At 45.7% G+C, this 22333-nt stretch overlaps 3 protein-coding genes across 4 annotated transcripts in view; all 3 read left to right on the top strand.

Annotated features, from left to right (window-relative positions):
- The window catches only part of LOC125252375, a 97825-nt gene that overhangs the window by 6476 nt on the left and 69016 nt on the right, over positions 1-22333 (top strand). The gene's annotated exons all lie outside the window — the stretch shown is intronic.
- LOC125252371 (olfactory receptor 10H1-like) lies at positions 1510-3141 on the top strand. Its single transcript, XM_048165598.1, has 2 exons — positions 1510-1651; positions 1995-3141. The coding sequence occupies exon 2, from the start codon at positions 2002-2004 to the stop codon at positions 2929-2931; it is 930 nt and encodes a 309-aa protein (XP_048021555.1). The 5' UTR covers positions 1510-1651; positions 1995-2001; the 3' UTR covers positions 2932-3141.
- Positions 1524-22333, top strand: part of LOC125252374 (olfactory receptor 10H1-like) — a 42239-nt gene continuing 21429 nt past the window's right edge. Inside the window, exon 1 of the mRNA XM_048165602.1 lies at positions 1524-1651. The gene's annotated coding sequence lies outside the window, so the exon portion shown is untranslated. The remainder of the gene's footprint in view (positions 1652-22333) is intronic.

Here is a 22333-nt window from a genome sequence, read left to right as displayed (position 1 = left end):
AGTGTGCGATTGGGCGCGTGGAAGTAAGGTATCTGGGCTTCCACTTAGGACATGGACAGGTGCGTCCCCAAATTGATAAGACGGCAGCAATTGTGACCTGTCCGCGCCCCAAGACCAAAAAGGAGGTTAGACAGTTCCTCGATGCTGGCGGGATATTATAGAAGGTTTGTACCGAATTATTCGGACCTCAACAGCCCTTTGACTGATCTAACTAAAAAGGAGGCACCAGATACGGTCCAGTGGACGGAGCCGTGCCAGCAGGCCTTTACCCAGGTGAAGGTCGCTCTATGTGGCAGGCCATTGCTTCACTCTCCTGATTTTTCTCTCCCCTTTGTGTTGCAGACTGACGCATCAGGGGGCGTGGTTCAGCGGAGTCTGCAGCGGGAGAGAGAGTCGGGAGATGCATGGTGAGTGAGTGGGTTAAATGTAAATAACGAACACCTGTTTCTCATTCCAGTAATTGGCGCGGAGACAGGATAAAATGCCAGGAGAAGCAGGAGTGTGTGAGAGAGAGAGGGACTGCTGACTGAGGACGCTGGACTGATCCTGTGGATGTTACTGGAGTGAAGCCCATCTGTGGATCTGTATTATGTTATTGTTCTGCATTGCACAGACTTTTGGTTGGAGATTTATTACTTGAAATAAAAGCTCAGTCAGCAGTCAAAGCCAACCCTGTCCTCTTCCTTCCCTACGAACTTTGAACTTGTTACAATCAATTTATACTTTCAAATCCGTAAAAGGATTGTTAGGCTGCATAAATTAGGACAGCAGGAACCAGGAACACTTCTTATAACACTAGATGTACTCGTTTCATCAGAAGTATTTGCAGAAGACATTGCATCTACGCTAATATTAGTCTCTATGTTTATCCCGAGGTATACTGTAGTCAACCGGATCCGGACCATACCCAGGTGAGATTGAGGACCTGCGCCTTGACACAACGACAACGCAGCCCTGAAGTATTAGCGGAGATTTAGTCAACTAGATCATCCGCTGTGAAGGCCTCATCGACACGACAGCCAGTGGCACAGTTCCTCAGCAAACCGTCCATACCGGCGTGATGAATACGATCCTCAATTGGATGGAGCTAAGAGCTGCTGTGCAGCCAAAATTATATACCAGTTATCACTGTAAAGCTGCTTTGACACAATCTGCATTGTAAAAAGCGCTATATAAATAAAAGTTCATCTGTTATACTAACCACAAACTAAGCTTCTAATGACAGGTTCGAGAGCTGCAGATCCAACCACAATTTTGCTATGCTGTTTGCAAATATATACTAGAATTATGGTTTTGAGAAACACCAAATCACTGAGCTTTGGTAACAACAAATCCTGCAATCATAGCTGGCTAAAAATGCTTTTGGGAAACAAACCCCTGGTAAGCAGTGCACCAATCACAGAAAAAAGAGATACAAGTGTATTTTCACTCTTGGGGTATGATGACAAGACATAAGTTGTGGTGACACATAAATAAAATGGTGATGCCTGCTTAAATCTACTCAGAGACAACCAGGTTGTGCTCTTCATAACTAATGATAATTCAGTAACACTGACTAATAGAGTTAGATGCCTCTGTATATGAAGTGACATTTATATGAAGTGACATTTTTATGAAGTGATGACTGTGTATCCATTGGTCATTTTCCTTGGTAAGTAAAGAATATTTTAGATGTAGTCATATTATATAAAACTCATATTACATAATTGTACAGTGATCTGTAAAGCAAGCAGTGAGCAGTGTAAGCAGTGAGTTCTGTAAGCAAGTGTAAATGAAAAAAGGTCAAATTCCCTTGGTAAAATTAAGGAGTAACCTTTCTACAGAAAGAAATAGATAATAAAGAGTGACATAACAAAGAAAACCCTAGTATGTTTTTCAACATTAATATAAAACATGACTGCTCTCTGGAAGCATAAATAATCTACCTGTAGCAATGCTTTGAGATATTATGTTGTTAATACAAGTGTTTGTCACTTAATCTGTGTTTTCTTTAGGTCACAAATGGACAACCTGACATTTAGATATAGTGTACTCTTAGTGGAGGGACTGCAAATTACACCTCAGTCAAGCCAGCTTACATTCATTTTTCTGTTGATGGCTTATGTCTTTGCAATGGTGTCTAACATTGGGATTTTGATTCAGATCTTAGCGGAAAAAAGTTTACACCAGCCTATGTACATTCTTTTCTGTCATTTGCCAGTGAGTGATATTATAGGAATAACTGTCCTTGTACCGCGTTTACTGAAGGACTTAATGACAGACCCATCTGAGCGCTACATCACATATGTGGAGTGTGTTTTCCAAGCTTTTTTTGCACATTTTTATGGAACAACATCCCATACTATTCTAATGATCATGGCCTTTGATAGATATGTGGCCATATGCAATCCACTGCGATACCCAACTATAATGAGCAATAAAATGATTGTAAAACTGTCGGCAGGAGCCTGGGGTGCTGCAGTAGTTCCAGTGTCAATTTTGATCGGCCTCAGTGTGCGTCTCTCTCACTGCAGATCATTCATTGCAAACCACTTTTGTGACAATCCTTCACTATTTAAACTGTCCTGTGAAAATACAGTGATTAATAATATATATGGATTAACTTTTACTGTGGTTTTACTCACCTCCTCACTGGGGTGGGTGTTACTGACATATCTCAGAATAGTGATGGTATGTATAAAAAGCAATAACAAAGCAACCAACAGCAAAGCCATTAAAACCTGCAGCACTCACTTAGCTGTTTATATAATCATGCAGATCTGTGGATTTGTTCCCATTGTTCTCCATCGTTTCCCTGTATATGCTGAGTCTAGGAAGTTCGGGGGTATGATGTTTCATGTTATACCACCTGGATTGAATCCCATAATATATGGTTTACAATCCAAAGAAATAAGACAAAGGATGTTAAAAATGTGCATACATAAAAGTTAATTCAAACTGATTTTTATTTATTTGTACATTTATTTATGCAATCAAAACAGCTAATGATGTGACCATTTTCTTTAAGTGCAAATTTTAAATACTTCAATACATATTTGGTAACACTTTATAATATGGTTCAGTAGTTAACATTAGTTAACTGCATTAGTTAAAATGAACTATTGATGAACTGCATTTCTAGAGCATTTTTTAAATCTTTGTTAATGTTAATTTCAACATTTACTAATACATTATTAAAATCAAGAATTGTATTTGTTAACATTAGTTAATGCACTGTGAACTAACATGAACAAACTATGAACAGCTGGATTTTTATGAACTAATGTTAACAAAGATTAACAAATACAGTAACAAATGTATTGCTCATGGTTAGTTCATGTTAGGTAATACATTAATTAATGTTAACAAATGAACCTTATTGTTACCACATATGTTAATTTCTTTCTATGAATTTCCTCTGTATAGGCATATCCGACAAAGCAGGCAACATGTATCAATGTATAACATAAATATGTGTTAACAGTCAACATTATTAATGAAGGCATAATTTGTAGCTGGTGTACACTAAATAAATATTAATAATTATTGTTAATTAGTTCTTTTCATCATTCAAGTGTTAATAAAGTGTTAATCCATTTGTGCCCAAATTTTTCTGAATGGTTTCATGCATATAGTCCTGTTAATAGTGTCCTATGTGAACATGTTCTGCATTTATTTTCCCCAGGTTTTTTGTTTTTTTTTTCTTAAAAAAACGTGTTTGAATGTGCGGCAACTATAGTTGCCGGTGGGCAAATATGTTGTATGCACCCCTCAATGTAAAATTTGAATAGGAGGAGAACATTTATGCATCTAACTCAAAATAACTGCTTTCAACAGATCAACAGATCAATCAAAGTTGAAGAGGTTCGAAGTGAACACAAAAAAGCTGCATCTAACTTATAATCTCTTGAATATGAAAACAAAACAAACAACAAATCCGTTTGTTTTAAAGTGGTGGAACATAGTGCAGAACAAAGTGCAGCCATTAAGTTGCTCCAACAGAGCATTGTGAATTAAAAAGTAAAATTATATTGTTCATTAGAAAAAATTACATCTATATGTGACCCTGGACCACAAACCCAGTCATAAGTTGCATAGATATATTTTTAGCTATAGCAAACAATACATTGTATGGGTCAACATTATTGATTTTTTTTTTCTTTAATACCAAAAATCATTAAACATGATCTTTACTTAATATCCTAATTAAGATATTTTCTAAATTTTCTACTGTAAATATATAAAAAAAAAAAAAATTGTGAGTGGATATACATTGTTAAGGACTTCCTTTGGTCAACTTTAAGGCAATTTTCTCAATATTTCAATTTTTTTTGCACCTTCAGATTCCAGATTTTCAAATAGTTGTATCTCGGCCAAATGTCATATCATAACAAACCATACATCAATTGAAATCTTATATATATTCAGCTTTCAGATGATGTATAAATCTTAATTTCAAAAAATTTACCATTATTACTGGTTTTGTAGTCCAGGGTCACATACAACAAACAAACAAAAATTAAATAAATTAAAAAATAAATAAGTTAACAAATAACAATATATAATATATAACAATATAAAATATTATGAAAGCAAAAAGCACTAAACAAGACAAATAACCTTGATTTATTAACCCATTAAACACAGTATACCCCATTTCCCCATGATATATGTACTTACAAGTCATTTGCCCAACGGCAACTATAGTTGCCGCTTGGACCTTTGACTAAGTATACAAAAAACGTCTCGGTTACAAAGGTAACCCTCGTTCCCTGAAGGAGGGAATGGAGACGTACGTCGGACAGACCGATGAATAGGAATCTCGCTAGAGAGGCCAATCTACTTTGAGTGTAACTAAAACGAGCCAATGCACATTGGCATGCAATCATATGCATCAGCTGCTCGCCTCGCAGCGCGGGTATATAATGAGCAGCAGGTGCGTTGCATCTTCAGGTTTTCGCTGAGGAGCCGAACCGGATAGGCAGCAGCATCAGCGGGGTACAGCGACTGTGGCGACGGGACGTACGTCTCCGTTCCCTCCTTCAGGGAACGAGGGTTACCTTTGTAACCGAGACGTTCCCATTCAGTCGGTCACGTTCGACGTACGTCGGACAGACCGACGAATAGGAATCCCTACCAAAGCGCCACAGGAGCTGCCCCCTTCCAGCGCTCTGTTGTAAGCCACCTGAACCCCCTTGCCTGAGGATGGTGGGACAGGGCTAACACAGAGAGAGTCGATCACTGCTGTTCCCCAAAACCCATTCAGTGAGACTATTGGATAACGCTGGGAAAGCGTACCCTTTCGCTGGGAAAGGAACGCTGCGGAAGCCACATCCTTCCCCGAAGGAGTTATGTGGAGAAGTACATATGGACTAACCCTGTAGGGCTGTGCTACATATGGAAGAGCTGGGGTGACTCCAACCCGATGAAGGGTAGGTTCTCCCAGAGGGAAAGACACAGGCTTCGTTTAGGAGCAACCGTGGAACCAACCATATGGGATCCCCGTAGGGTCATACATATGGAACCCAGCCTAAACCCGGTTCTCAAGGATACAACGGAGTATAGGCCTGGCGCCAGACGCTCTGCCACGTCAGCTGCCGAAGGGATATCGGAGGACTCGACAGGGTCTGCCTTGTAGGGACTCTCTGGAGAAAAGAAGCGCATGTAGCGCAGCAAGCCGACACTAAGCCGGGGCCTCTCCGTGCCTCTGACCTGTGGCGAGAACACGGGAGGAGACCGGCTCGACGCGAAGGCTATAGTATCTAGCGAACGTGTAGGTGTCGCCCAGCCCGCAGCTCTACAAATGTCTGTCAGCGAGGCGCCACGATCCAGCGCCCAGGAGGATGCGACACCTCTCGTGGAGTGAGCATGCAACCTGAGCGGGCAGGGCATGCCCTGAGCTTGGTAAGCCAGGGCGATGGCATCCACTATCCAGTGGGCCATCCTCTGCTTGGAGACAGCCTTTCCCTTCTGCTGGCCTCCATAACAGACAAAGAGCTGGTCTGAGGTCCTGAGGCTTTGGGTTCTGTCTATGTACTGTCGCAAAGCGCGAACTGGACAGAGCAAAGCCAGGGCTGGGTCTGCTTCCTCCGAGGGCAGTGCTTGCAGGCTCACCACCTGGTCCCTGAAGGGAGTGGTAGGAACCTTGGGCACATAGCCAGGCCGGGGTCTTAGTACCATGTGGCTATCACCCGGCCCGAACTCCAGGCACGATACATCGACCGAAAATGACTGCAGGTCCCCTACCCTCTTGATGGAGGCCAATGCAACCAACAGCAAAGTCTTCATAGACAGAATCTTTAAGTCTGCCGATTGCAAAGGCTCAAAGGGAGCAATCTGAAGTGCTCTTAGCACCAGAGTGAGGTCCCAAGAGGGTATGGAGGGGGGACAAGGAGGATTTAACCGTCTCGCCCCCCTAAGGAACCTGACGACCAGGTCGTGCTGACCAACAGATTTGCCATCTATGTGGTCGTGGTAAGCGGAGATAGCAGCAGTATGGACTTTGAGGGTGGAGGGGGACAGCCTACGCTCCAACCCTTGCTGCAAGAAGGAAAGCACGACTCCGATCGAGCATCCTCGGGGGTCTTCTCGGCGAGAAGAGCACCACTCGACGAACAGGTTCCACTTCGAGGCGTAAGCACGTCTCGTAGACAGTGCAAGTGCCGAAGTGATGGTGTTAAGTACCTCAGGGGGTAAGTCACCTAGAACCTCCGCGTCCCGTCCAGGGACCAGACATGGAGTTTCCAGAGGTCTGGATGCGGGTGCCAAAGAGTGCCCCGTCTCTGAGAAGAAGGTCCTTCCTCAGAGGAATGGGCCAGGGAGGGCTGTCGCAAGGAGTGAAAGTTCTGGGAACCAGGTCTGGTTGGGCCAATAGGGCGCAACTAAGAGGACCTGCTCCTCGTCCTCCCTGACTTTGCACAGGGTCTGTGCAAGTAGGCTCACTGGGGGAAACGCATATTTGCGGAGGCCCCGGGGCCAGCTGAGTGCCAGTGCGTCTGTCCCGAGTGTTCCCTCGGACGGGGTAAAACAACTGGCAGTGGGAGGTTTCCGGTGAGGCAAACAGGTCTACCTGAGCCTCTCCAAACTCTCTCCAGATCAGCTGGACCACCTGGGGGTGGAGTCGTCACTCTCCTGGCAGCTCAGCTCGTGATAGCTCGTCGGCCACATGGCTGAGCACACCAGGGACAAGAATGGCATGAAGCGACCTCAGACGCTTCTGACTCCAGAGGAGGAGATGGCGGGCGAGTTGCGACATGCGACGGGAGCGTAGACCACCTTGATGGTTGATGTACGCAACGGTCGCAGTGTTGTCCGTACGGACCAGTACATGCTTCCCCCCTAGCGGCCCTTTGAGGTGGCTCAGAGCAAGACATACTGCTAGCAACTCGAGGCAATTGATGTGCCAATGCAGATGGGGTCCCGTCCAAACCCCTGACACTGCATGCCTGTTGTACGTGGCACCCCAGCCGGTGGCAGAAGCATCTGTGAATACCACAGCATGCCGGGACACTTGTTCTAGGGGCACTCCTGCCCGGAGAAACAAAGGGTCCGACCACGGACTGAAGGCTTGGCGGCACTCCTGAGTGATTAGCACCCGGATTGGCCGCGTTGCCACGTCCATCTCGGGACTCTGCCGTGAAGCCAGTGTTGAAGCAGTCTCATATGAAGCAGACCAAGCGGGGTTACTGCCGCCGCGGCCGCCATATGCCCCAGGAGCCTCTGAAAGAATTTCAGTGGGACCGCTGTCCTGCCATTGAACGTATTCAGGCAGTTCAACACCGACTGAGCACGTTCCTCTGTGAGGCGTGCTATCTGTTCGACCGAATCCAGCTCCATACCGAGAAAAGAGATCCTCTGCACAGGGGAGAGTTTGCTCTTTTCCCAGTTGACCTGAAGACCCAACTGGCTGAGGTGTCTGAGCACCAAATCCTTGTGTTCGCACAACTAACCCCGGGACTGTGCTAGAATGAGCCAGTCGTCGAGGTAGTTGAGAATGCGAACACCCTGTTCTCTCATGGGAACAAGGGCTCCCCCTACGACTTTCGTAAAGACGCGGGGAGACAGGGCCAGCCCGAAGGGTAGGACTCTGTACTGATATGCTCGACCTTCGAACGCAAAGCGCAGGAATGGCCTGTGTCGCGGAAGAAACGAGACATGGAAGTACGCGTCCTTCAGGTCGATCGCTGCAAACCAATCTCGGGGACGGATGCACTCAAAAATGCGCTTCTGCGTCAGCATTTTGAACGGTAGCTTGTACAGGCTCCGATTCAAAACTCGCAGGTCCAAGATCGGTCGTAACCCACCGCTCTTTTTGGGTACAATGAAGTAGGGACTGTAGAACCCTGACCTCATATCGGCTGGAGGGGCCGGCTCCATCGCGTCCTCCGCCAGTAGGACTGCGATCTCCGCACGCAAGACAGGGGCAACGACATCTTTCACTGTAGTGAAGAGGACGTCCCTGAACTTGGGGGGATGCCGGGCGAACTGAATCGCATAGCCGAGCCTGATGGTCCGAATGAGCCAGCGAGACGGACTGGGGAGCGCTAACCAGGCTCGCAGAGACCGTACAAGCGGGACCAAAGAGACCACTGGCGTACCCGCAGCGGGGCAGCGAGGTGGAACACAGGGACGCGGCTCGGGGGGCTCTCTTTGTGAGGTGGCCCGAAGCGGCGTCACAGTGTGCTAGGCAACACTTACCTGGTTCCACGGATGGACAGAGGGAGCAGTCGAGGCTTTGGCTGCCCGCTGCTCACTGCTGTCCGCTGGCGACAGAAGAGGGGGATGAGAGTGGTGAGGTTTTTCTCCTCCCACTGCTCTCCAAACCCTCTTCAGACCTGGAAATGGAGGAACTGCTCTTTTAATTTTGGGTACCACTGCCTCTTGGGTCAGTGGCGGAACAGAAACAAACCCAATAAAAGGATTTACCACCCGGCCCTCCTCCAGGGGTGGAAGAGCAGCCCCACCCATCTCTGGGTCGCCCGTCTCAGGGGTGATTCTCACCAACCACTTAAACAGCTGCAGAGACGGGAGGCGTCATCTCCCCACAATGGACACAGCAGAGCCTGCTGGGCCAGAGTTTCTTGCAGGGGACGACACCCTTGGCGACGAGCAGACCGAGGGGCGGCCCAAGAGGAACTCAATGGTTTGTCATGGGAAGCTCCCCGATCCGCTACTAACTGAGGAGAACCGCTGGGCTCAGTCCTCGACAGTGTCACCGAAAAGGCCACCTCGTAAGATGGGAGCATTGAGAAAGCATTTAGCTTGACAACCTCTCGCACCTCACAAGGTAAGCCAGGGGGCACTTCTGGACCACTGAGGTGGACATCGTCTGGCTGAGGGCCTGCGCCGTGACTTTGATCACGGTTAGTCAACAAGCGCAGCTCAACCCCAGCACAGAACTACCCTCATGCAAAAAGAGTGCCTTGGCCTCACATGCAGGGTGGGTGTGGTCTGTGTACAGCCACCCCAACCAAGAGGGTAGTGAGAGAGGAAAAACTTATGCAGATTTTGGCACTTTTGGCATTCCATATTTATGGCACCAACATACCCCCATACTGCCAAGTTTTCCATGCACATCTGGAAGACCCAGGAAAGCATGGCTGTAAACTCCGAATCTGAGTCAGCATAAGCACACACCATTACAGTGGGCAGCGTCACCCTCATTTCCAGAGCATAACAGCACTCTCTCCGATGCTGCAATCGACGTCTGTCCCTCAGCTGGAGCTCTGAATGAAATGCTAGGTTCCCCTATGAGAAGGACCAGCAATCCACTCCAGAAACTGCACAGCTTGCAATGCGCTAGAGAGGGAGGGGCCCTAGGGGGTTGGTTCCCCGAAGGAACCCCTCAACCTCATGTCACCCAAGCCATATCAGCAAAGTAGACCTCTTCTGGTGCACCAGAGAGGGCGCTACAATGGAGATTATGCAAGGGAACCGCGCATCTAGAGCGCCGAGCGAGCGCTGGGTTGCCGTGACAACCCGCGCTGCAGCCCGGCAGCTCGACGGCACACGACACGCAGAGGAGCGAGAGGTTTGCTCTCGCTGATCTCCACGGTCTTCCCAGAGTGTCGGGCAGACCCGCGGCTGTGCTTTTACACACAAGCGGCAGCTGGCCAACAACAGAGGGGACTCAAGCTTCCCGGAGAAAGAAGGGTCACGACCGGCGTGTCGACGTGATCATGTTCTCATATGAAAACATGAAACACCCACGAACATCATTTCAACACGCGCCCAGACATGTGAAACAGTGATCGTGGCCGTCAGTGAGGACAGGAACGACCGCATCCAGAAACACAAGTAGGATGTCATCTTTAAAAAGACGCGAATCTACTTGTGTAAGCTCTTTCAGGGACTTTACTCTTTTAAAAGTGCTGAAGCACGCAGGGGAACGGCCGCCGCAACACAGACAGGGATTGTGTGCAGCCTGTCGTGTGCTCTCTCTCTCTCTTTGAAGGCGCTCACTCTTACCAGCCGTAAAAATGGCTTTTCAGCGCTCAAAAGCGCACCGTACCGGCCGTGAGAACAGCCTTCCGACGCTGTCAAAACAGCTATTTGCTCAAAAACGGCAAATGAAACAAAAACAGAAAAAGAGAGGACTTCAACCCCGCTGCTGTGCTGTTCGCCTGCACTCGGAAAAAAAAGAGAAGTTCAACCAAAAAGCTTGACTCGTCTTCTAGCAGACACTCGCTTGCAGAGAACAGGAACAAACACCGTTCGGCTCCGAAGCGAAAAGCTGAAGATGCAACGCACCTGCTGCTCATTATATACCCGCGCTGCGAGGCGAGCAGCTGATGCATATGATTGCATGCCAATGTGCATTGGCTCGTTTTAGTTACACTCGAAGTAGATTGGCCTCTCTAGCGAGATTCCTATTCGTCGGTCTGTCCGACGTACGTCGAACGTGACCGACTGAATGGGAACTATAAATCTCTTGTAAGATTTGTTTTGTTTGGATGATTCTAGAGACCCTCATGATTACGTAGATATATGTATGTCAACAAAAAATCCTAATATTAACATGAAAATTACTTTTATTTGGGAGGGTTTGCCTTCGCTATGCTTCCTGGAAGTAGGGGTTGGAAGTTGACAGCCTCATGTCACAGGAAGGAAGTCAATACCTTTTTTTTTTATCTTTAAATCCTTTATTTGTATGTTTTCTTGCATGTCATTGAGAAATAAAACATGGAAAATATCTAGAAAAAAACTTACAAAAGGAAAATGACAACCATACACTGCGGCAACTATAGTTGCCGGTGGGCTAAAATGGGTTAAGACATAATTTATGTATTAAGCAAATGTGTAAATAAAAAAATTGAGTGAAGAAAATGAAATAAAGCAACATTTACGCATCAGCATTTGCACATGCACAGAAACCAAGAACTTATAATGCTTCGTTGAGCTTAGTTTGAGCCAACCCTAGATTGTTAGTATCAGAAAATTCTCAACTCCTCAACAGTTTCTCCAGTTCTAAGAAGGGAATTTCACGCTTCACCTTTTCCATTGTGATTATACAATATCAGTAGAGGGCATTGCTATCTTGCTATCTATAAGTAGTTACATTCAAAATAAGCTACCCAAATCCTTTGGAGACTTTCAGTTGCATGACATACTATAGACAATTCTTCATCAGATAAGGTTCATTCATCTGGAATTTATCTTTTAATATTGGTAAATATGTATATTGCTTTAATATACTGTATATCTTTATTCTTTGTAATTTAATTCATATTTAGTTCAGTCATGATACTTTAGATGGCACAGACTGATATCCCCATTATTATGAAATCTACTAGCAATCACATAATTTACTACACAGCACAAGCAGATTCTGTGGCCAATGAGATTAGTCAGGGTAGCATCATATGTTTTGATAGAAATGAAAATGAGACTCTGAGGGATAGAAGAAGTACAGTGTGTTCAATTGATTGTACTATTGTTTAACAACATACCGATTGTTCAACTGATGAAATGTCTTTCTGAAAAAAAAAAAAAATCAGTACAAAAAACACTATAAAACAGTTGTGAAAAAAGTTGTGATAGTTTCATGATCTAGGACAGGGGTCTCAAACTCAAATTGGCTGGGGGCCGTTGCTGTGATTGACACCTCATAGGAGGGTCATTTTAACATTCGACCAAAAGAAAGCGCAAAATTTCTGAAAATGTACTTTCCTTTGCATTATTTCTCATTTACTTCAAATTTCATTACTAAAATATTTTTGCCATACTTAACAAAAAAACTCCACGAAAAAATACTGCAATGATCTTTCTTGAAACTGTCTGTGTTTCTCATAAACTTTCATTCTCGGTTTGGAAAACAACATATTTCATTCACACTTTGCAGCCAAACAACATATAGCCTGAACTACGAAAGCCCCGAACCAGCTCTCATCAAATCTGCCTGTGCGCTTAATTTTTTATTTTTATTTTTTATAGAATCATGTCATTCTTTTGAATATGAAATATGGTATGAGACAACTAGAGAATAATACTACTAATAATAACAACAATAATAATTTAGAGGGCCGGATTATGTTTTATTTTTGAGATCAGTTGCGGGCCGGGTGGTATGGAAGCCCATTTCCGCAACTAAAAAATAAATAAATAAATAAAAATAACAACGTTTCACACAGTTGTGAGAAAAAAAGTCAGAATTCTGACTTTTTATCACGCAATTGCGACTTTATATCTCAGAATTCAAGTTTATATCTCACAATTGCGAGTTATAAAGTCAGAATTCTGAGATATAAAGTCGCAATTGCGTGATAAAAAGTCCGAATTCTGACTTTTTTTCTTGCAATTCTGACTTTTTTTCTCACAACTGTGTGAAACGTTATTTCTCACAGTTCTTACTTTGCTTGCGTTTCCTTTCATTGCGACTGACCATCAGGATTGCTGCTTTGTTATTATTATACATGAATAATTAGCGTCGCACACCTGTAGGTGATAGATAGGTGCGTAGGAAAGAAGACTGGTATAGTCAAAATATGAAAAAACAAAAAAATGAATCCCGCACACTATCAACTTGCAAACCAATAAAAAAGACACTTTATTAGCAACGTTTCGATCGTAAGATCTTCATCAGGCATAAACATTGTATTCAAACTCCATTGTATTTAAAACATCATGAATCACAAAGAATCATCAATATCCAATCAAGATCAGTGATTAAATAATCATTAACACCACATCACATTATTAACTCAACAATTATATAATAAAATAGAATATATATATATATATATATATATATATATATATATATATATATATATATATATATATATATATAATATAATATAAAGGAGTATTATTAATGATATCATATATCCAATGATCATATTTCATAACATCACATTAAACAATGCTTCATCATTCATACCCATAGGTGATAAAGTCTGAAGAGTAAAAATTTTTTTTTAAATATTGGTATTTATTATCTTCTGATCCTGAACTGAGTACAATTTTCCGACACCATCCACTGATTGTATTTAAACGAGGGAAAAATCTAAAAGATCATGTAGTACACGCTCGTTTCGCTCGTCAGCTCCTCATCATCACTCATCACCTGCACCTGGACTCTATTGTCAGCACTCCCCATATATTGCACTCACTCCCTTCACTCCTCATCCGTTCTATGTTTATGTTAAGTGTATGTTTGGTTACTTCCTTGCCCGTGTTGATTAAAGTATTGTCTATAATTGTGGAAATCCGTATCTGCCTCGTCTCTCTCTACCAGTACACGTAACACTATCATGTTTCATCAACTTTGCAACTCAAGGGTAGAATCATGCAATTCTGCAAATTACAGTCGAGGTATTTGGGGAGTAAAAGTTGTTTTTAACAGAATGCATACACTAATGAATTTGACACAATAATAACAATACAATAGTAATAAGAAGAATCAGCTGTGGCAGAGGCACAATAAATCAGACAAAGCGGCACAAAAAGTGGCACATTTTATACACCAACAGCTTCAGACTTCACAGCAGCACGGCTATCGTTGGATGCACTGTTACACAGACAGAGACACTGACCATCAGTTAACTGCAAGAAAAAAAGTCAGAATTCTTAGATATAAAGTCGCAATTGCAAGAAAAAAAGTCAGAATTGCGAGAAAAAAATTCAGAATTCTGACTTTATATCACGCAATTGCGAGTTTATATCTCAGAATTGTGACTTTATATCACGCAATTGCAAGTTTATATCTCAGAATTATGACTTTTTATCACGCAATTGCGACTTTATATCTCAGAATTCTGACTTTATATCACGCAATTGCGAGTTTATATCTCAGAATTCTGACTTTATATCACGCAATTGCGAGTTTATATCTCAGAATTCTGACTTTATATCGCACAATTGTGAGATATAAACTCGCAATTGCGAGTTAAAAAGTCAGAATTCTGAGATAAAAAGTCGCAATTCATCTTTTTTTTTTTTTTTTTTAGGCTTCCATAGGGGGAGGGTGGACCGGAAGGCAAATGACAGTTTGAGACCACTGATCTAGGAACTTTATGCAGCGTGTACCACTGTAAAAGACTGTATGTCTATCCTTCACAGTGTCACGCTGTGGCTGTATAAGCGCACAACAAAGACAAAGGATAAAACTGTAACAGTATTTATTTTTAATCCACAAGGCAAACACAGGAGAACATAAGAGAAAACACAACCACGTTTGATACTGACGACACAAAACCAAGAACTGAATGAACTGAAGGCTAATATACACACAAAGATAACGTAACAAACACCTGCATAACTCAATCAACGACCATGGAGACAACCCAGAAAAGGAAACACTGGCAAACAGGAACTGAACTCAATTAACACAAAATAATGAATATTCACGTTGCATTACGCCCCCTCCCAGAAAGGTGTGTCCTCGCGCCATAGCAGTCTAACTAAGGAGAGAGGGTGGGGGCTCTGGAGGAGGACGCAGAGCAGGCAGATAGCAAGAAACCAGGGGAGATAGCTGATGGAGAGACCAGGGGCATAATTTATAAAACTTTCCATAGATTTCATCCTAAAAGTGTACGTATGCACAAAAGCCAGATTCTGTGTACGCACAAAAGTTTTATAAAGCCATGTGTACGCCAGAACCTGCGCAAAATCCCTTACGTCTTCGCAGTGTTACTGATGATGGGGTTGACAATTTGTTTGAGTACCTCAGGGAGGCTTTTAGAGACAAACGCAGCACACCTCAGCTCCTGCACAGTTTTTACAGCTGAAGACAGCTAGAGGGGGAAAACATAAGAGACCTCTCATGCACTGTCACAAGCCCTCAGCTTGGTTTTGAAATGTTCCCCTGATGCTATTGCGAATGAAAGGGTGGTATTGAGGAATCAAATCGTTGAAGGCGTCCACGATCCATCTCTGCGAAGGGAGCTTCGCAAATTTATGAGAGACCACCCTGGGTACATGATGATAGAGGTGCAAGATAAAGCACAGCTTTGGTTTGTAGAAGAGCCCTCAGTGAGTTCAAGAACTACTAAGTCTCATTGTAGTAGTAACCTGACACAGTGTTCAATTCTCAAGGTGCAAGAAAAAAAAAAAAAGTCACCTTAGAGGATGTTCTTGAAGTGGTAGCCGAACAAGGCAAAGCAATTAGTGAACTGACTCAAGTTGTCAAAAATGTGGCTGTAAGGGGTGGTAGTACAAGGGTGGAGACCTCTAGGCCTAGGTCACAGCCAAAATTCACTGAGGATGGACAACCACTATGTTTCAAGTGTCAAGTCGCAGGGGGGGGCAGACAGACTCAAAATATGTGCCTCCAACCTGTGACCAGTTGTTGCAACATGCTGTGGGTACGTGTCCTGTAGTAGAGCTTTCAATTTGTGGTGTCACCACTAAAGTTCTATTGGATACAGGCAGTCAGGTGAGCACAATATATATCGGAGCAGTTTTTTAGAGACCATTTATGTGGTAAAGATGACGACATCCTCTCCATGGCTGGTTGGCTAAAGCTCACAGTGGCCAATGGGCTTGACATACCCTACCTGGGTTACTTAGAGCTTGAGGTGGAGGCCATGGGAATTAAGATGCCAGATTGTGGCATCCTAGGGGTCAAAGACGTTTCTAGCCCTGGAAACACAGTGCCGTGCATCCTAGGAATTAATATAGTCAGCCGATGTAGACAGCTAGTCCAGGCAGAACTTGATACCACCTTAGAAGGAAAATTAGATTCCGATTGGAGATTCTGATTGGAGAATCTAACTGTTTTCCAGAAAGTCCATTCTTTAACAGAAAATCCATTGTGCGTCTAGCCAGAAAATGGACAGAGCACATACCTGCTGAATTGGTTGTGACAATTAAAGCGACAGGCTTCAATAGGGGCATTGGGGAAGGAAGTCCTATGTTGTTATCACCTCTTAGTACCCCATTGCCAGGAGGTCTGGTTGTCATCCCCACCCTCGTTGACTCCCACTGTCCCTGCATACCTGTTAAAATTATACATTTTTCTCAGGAGGACGTATGGTTGTCACCCAGGACCCGGCTGGGGTGTCAGAGGTGGAATGCGTGGACAGCTTGCAGCAGTGTGAAGTAAGATTTCAGCAGATTTCGGCAATCCTTGAACAGGTGACTTTAAATATGAAGGATGAGCAAGCAGAGATCATGTGCAGGAAATCTTGGATAAGATTGATGTAGGAGGAAGCAAGTATGAGCAAGCTCAGCTCAGGTCATTGTTGAAGAAGTACATTGACATCTTTGCCCTAGAGGATGAGGACCTAGGCTATACAGACAAGATCACACATGAAATTCATTTAATTGATGATGAGCCTATCACACTGCCTTATCATCATGTTCCTCCTAATCAGTATAGAGAAACGTCTAGGTTACTAGTGTAACCCCCGTTCCCAGAAGGAGGGAACGGAGACGTTACGTCGATACTGACGTAATGGGGTCTCGCTAGGGAGCCCAATCACCTCCAAGGATACAAAACAAGCCAATGGGAATTGGCCTGTGAGATTTACATGCCGGGCCCCTCCCCCGGCATCCGGGTATAAATAGGGCTGGCATACTCACCTTCATTCATATTTTTGCTGAGGAGCCGAGACAGGTATCTGGCCGCTCAGCGGTGGCTCAAAGCTATGGCAGGGGAACGTAACGTCTCCGTTCCCTCCTTCTGGGAACGGGGGTTACACTAGTAACCTAGACGTTCCCATTCAGTCAGTCACGTTCGACGTTACGTCGATACTGACGTAATGGGGTCCCGTGGAAAACGCCATAGCAACTAAACCACGTTACGAGTGTTAGGGAGGCAGGTGCTGGCAGGCTGAGGCGTGCCAAATGCAAATGCGGCCCATACTCGGAACCCTCCAGCGCCCAGAGCAAGCCCAGGAATGTCTTCCATACTGGTGGGATGGAGAGGACAGGGCGTTACCGTGGAGAAGTCGAAGCTGCTGTTCCTACCCCACGGGGAAGAGTGCTTCGGAACTCAATCCCTTGTTTTTCAGCAACGACAAAAACGCCAGGAAAGCGTTCCCCGAGGAGGGGAAGGCTACGGAGACCACACCCTGCCCGAAGGGAGGTAACGTGTGGAAGACATATATGGACTGGTCAGAGAACAGTAACGCATATGGAAGATCTCTGATGTAGGTCCTACTTTCCGGGAGGAACGACTAGCAATCAGAGACGGGGCAAAGCAAAGCCGCCCAGGGAAAGACACGGGTTTACCGTCAGGGAAACCTTACCGTGGACAAACACATATGGGATTACCCGAGGGGAATCACAGCATATGGGCATCTAGCCCAGTACAAGGGCAGACCAACTGGGCATACACACGAGTACTGGACCTAGCGCCGGACGCCTCCGCCACGTCTGGCCGCCGCAAGATGCAGGAGGAACTCCACAGGGTTCGCCGTTACGGGGAACTGAACTGAGGAGCGGGAAAAGTGCTCGCATTCCCTCTCCCGAGGGAAATGGCACAGCAAGCGAACACCCATGGCTATCTAGGAGTAGACAGCACACGGGTGGACACCGGTTCCACTCGGAGGTTATAATACCTCGCGAATGTATTCGGTGTCGCCCAGCCTGCAGCTCTGCACAAGGGCGTCGGACTGGGGGGGTAAAGGGTACCGAGTACCCAGGGCCCGAGGCAGGGGGGGCCCCCTTAGAAGTCAGTTTTCTATACATGCATATACATACACTAACATTTGTATAGCATTTATGTACAAATAGGAAAGTTCCTGTGCAAAACTAAACTTGTAGTTAGGCACTGGTTTGGTATAAAAAAAGTCATTTTCATGCTGTGCAGGGCCCCACCACCCCTCTCGAATCAATGTAAATGGTACGACCCGCAGGTTAGGTGCTTCTGCTGCGGACCTGCGGTGAATCAGTTAATGAGACAGTAGCTGGAGTTAGCCTTGATATGAACTAGGAAGACAGGGGAAGAGTCATGTCTTTCCTTAAGGAAAATCAGGGGCTCAAAAACGAAAAGAAAAGAAGATTAAAGAGAGAAAAGGCAAATGAGGGCAAGCAGTCGCTCACTCAGTTTTTTGAAAAGAAAGGTGAGCTCCAAATGCATCATCGAGCATTGACATTGTTTTAACATAAATATCTACTCCAGGTAGAATAGCATACATTTATGTTCGTACTCTATTTGAATAAGATACCAATACTTTATAGTATCACACCCTACATAGCGAGCAAACACTATTTCTGTGTAAATAACGGAGTGAGAAGCAGACGGAGGCGGAGCTGGGAGCTCAACACACAGCCACTCCAGGCAGCTGTGCAGCTTGTCTCCTCTTCTGCTGCAGTTCTCCGAGTCAGAAGTTTACATGAAAACACTGTATATTTCCCTCAATTGTCTAAATCTAACACCCGCGAAAACACAGATCGTTAGCGCCTATTTTACAGCATTGTTATGCAAATTAGATCGCGCACGCTCTTACATTAAGTACAGGATTGTTCTTCTCAGTTTAATGCACATCTTAATGATTGAAAATGACTTATTTTAAAACGTAATTCAAAGACTGAATGTCTAGTTCGGCGGTTAGTGTACCCTGTGATTCTATAGTCTGCATTTATTTTAAACAGACAAATAATCAGCAATTAACTTGTACTTAGCCTACACTTTAAAAAAGGTATTGTGACAATAAAGGATATTTTAGCAACCATTTGAAGCCATATATTTCAGTTTCAGACAAAAATATATTAATCAGAGTGTGGCTTATTTTGTTTACATTTTAAAGGTGCCCTAGAATCAAAAATTGAATTTATCTTGGCATAGTTGAATAACAAGAGTTCAGTACATGGAAAAGACATACAGTGAGTTTCAAACCCCATTGCTTCCTCTTTCTTATATAAATCTCATTTGTTTAAAAGACTTCTGGAAAACACGCAGATCTCAACATAACACCGACTGTTACGTAACAGTCTGGATCATTAATATGTACACCCCCAATATTTGCATATGCCAGCCCATGTTCAAGCATTAGACAAGGAAAGTCAGTATTAACGTCTGGATCTGTGCACAGACAAGGTAAGCAAGCAAGAACAACAGCGAAAAATGGCAGATGGAGCAATAATAACTGACATGATCCATGATAACATGATGTTTTTAGTGATATTTGTAAATTGTGTTTCTAAATGTTTCGTTAGCATGTTGCTAATGTACTGTTAAATGTGGTTAAAGTTACCATCATTTATTACCGTATTCATGGAGACAAGAGCCGTCGCTATTTTCATTATTAAACACTTGCAGTCTGTATAATTCATGAACACAACTTCATTCTTTATAAATCTCTCCAACAGTGTAGCATTAGCCGTTAGCCACAAAGCATAGCCTCAAACTCATAGAGAATCAAATGTAAACATCAAAATAAATACAATACTCACATGATTCGATGTATGCACACAGCATGCATGACGAACATCTTGTAAAGATCCATTTGAGGGTTATATTAGCTGTGTGAACTTTGTAAATGTGCTGTAATATAGTGGAGAGCTCGTGTGGCAGGGAGCGCGCGATGTAAGCGGGTGGCGCCGAGTGTAAATCAGTGCATTGTTAAGGATGCCCCAAAATAGGCAGTTAAAAAATTAATTTAAAAAAATCTATGGGATATTTTGAGCTGAAACTTCACAGACACATTCAGGAGACACCTTAGACTTATATTACATCTTGTGAAAAAGCATTCTTGGGCACCTTTAAGTGTTTTTATGATAAAAATGCAATACCCCACCCATTGGTATCACTATGGTATTTGGTACGGGGGCCCAGCAAGATGGTTTGTACCCAGGGCCCAAAATTTGGTGCTACGCCCCTGGCTCTGCAGATGTCTGCAACAGAGGCACCGTGCGCCAACGCCCAGGAAGAAGCAACACCCCGAGTGGAGTGAGCTCGCAACCCGAGGGGGCACGGCTCGCCTTGGGAGTGGTACGCCAAGGTGACGGCATCCACTATCCAGTGGGCCAACCTCTGTTTGGAGACAGCCTTTCCCTTCTGCTGACCTCCAAAACAGACAAAGAGCTGCTCAGAGCTTCTGAAGCTCTGCGTGCGGTCCACGTAAACGCGCAGGGCACGAACGGGACACAGCAACGCAAGGGCTGGGTCTGCCTCCTCCGGGGGCAGTGCTTGCAGGTTCACCACCTGGTCCCTGAAGGGAGTGGTGGGAACCTTGGGCACATATCCAGGCCGGGGTCTCAAGATCACGTGAGAGTAGGCCGGCCCGAATTCCAGGCACGAATCGGTGACCGAAAATGCTTGCAGGTCCCCAACCCTCTTGAAGGAGGCGAGCGCGGTCAGGAGCACTGTCTTAAGAGACAGATGTTTCAGCTCAGCTGACACGAGGGGCTCGAAGGGAGCTCTCCGAAGGCCCGAGAGGGCGATGGAGAGATCCCAGGAGGGAATGAGGCGAGGCCTAGGGGGATTTAACCTCCTGGCGCCTCTGAGGAACCTGATGATCAGGTCATGCTTTCCTAGTGACTTGCCATCAAGCACATCGTGATGCGCTGCGATGGCGGCCACATAGACCTTCAGGGTGGAAGGGGACAGCCTCCATTCCAAACCCTCTTGAAGGAAGGAAAGCACAACACCGACCGGGCATTTCCGGGGGTCCTCCCGGCGGGAGGAACACCACTCAACGAACAGACTCCACTTCATGGCATAGGCGCACCTCGTAGAGGGGGCTCTAGCCGAAGTGATGGTGTCGACTACCGCGGGCGGTAGGCCACTTAAGTCTGCCGCGTCCCGTCCAGGAACCACACGTGGAGGCTCCACAGATCGGGCCGTGGGTGCCATATGGTGCCCTGCCCCTGAGAGAGGAGGTCCTTCCTCAGGGGGATGCGCCAGGGATGGGCTGTCGCGAGGAGCATGAGTTCCGGGAACCAGGTCCGGTTGGGCCAGTACGGCGCAACTAGCAAGACCTGCTCCTCGTCCTCCCTGACCTTGCACAGTGTCTGTGCAAGGAGGCTCACTGGGGGAAACGCATATTTGCGTAGGCCCCGGGGCCAGCTGTGTGCCAGTGCATCCGTGCCGAGGGTCCCCTCGGTCAGCGAATAAAACAACTGGCAATGGGCGGATTCCCGAGAAGCGAACAGGTCCACCTGTGCTTCCCCGAACCGGCTCCATATCAGCTGGACCGCCTGGGGGTGGAGTCTCCATTCCCCCGGGAGCGTGAGCTGTCGTGAGAGCGCGTCGGCCGCACGATTAAGCTCGCCCGGGATGTAGGAGGCGCGCAGCGACCTGAGTCGGCGCTGACTCCACAGGAGGAGATGGCGAGCGAGTTGCGACATGCGACGGGAGCGTAGACCACCCTGATGGTTGATGTACGCTACAGTCGATGTGTTGTCCGTCCGGACCAGTACATGCTTGCCCTGCAACAGCGGTCGAAACCGGCGCAGCGCAAGGAGTACTGCCAGCAACTCGAGGCAGTTGATATGCCAATGGCGATGGGGTCCTGTCCAGGAGCCCGACGCCGACTGGCCACTGCATATGGCACCCCAGCCGGTGGTGGAGGCATCTGTTGTGACAACAACATGCCTGGACACTTGTACTAGGGGCACCCCGGCCCGTAGAAAAGCAAGGTCAGACCACGGGCTGAATGTGCGGCGACACTCCGGTGTGATGACCACACGGAGTGAGCCGCGGTGCCATGCCCACCTCGGGACTCGGTCGTGAAGCCAGTGCTGGAGCGGTCTCATATGGAGCAATCCGAGCGGCGTGACCGCGGCTGCGGATGCCATATGCCCCAGGAGCCTCTGAAATTGTTTCAGTGGGACCGCTGTTTTCCGCGAGAACGAGTTCAGGCAGTTCAGCACCGACTGTGCACGCTCGTTGGTGAGACGCGCTGTCATGTTGACCGAGTCCAGCTCCACACCGAGAAAAGAGATGCTCTGCACGGGGCAGAGCTTG

This window comes from Megalobrama amblycephala, linkage group LG18, assembly GCF_018812025.1.
Source record: "Megalobrama amblycephala isolate DHTTF-2021 linkage group LG18, ASM1881202v1, whole genome shotgun sequence".
NCBI classification, from domain to species: Eukaryota; Metazoa; Chordata; class Actinopteri; order Cypriniformes; family Xenocyprididae; genus Megalobrama; species Megalobrama amblycephala.
Note: the sequence above shows the minus strand (reverse complement) of the source record. Positions and strands in the feature narration are given on the sequence as shown.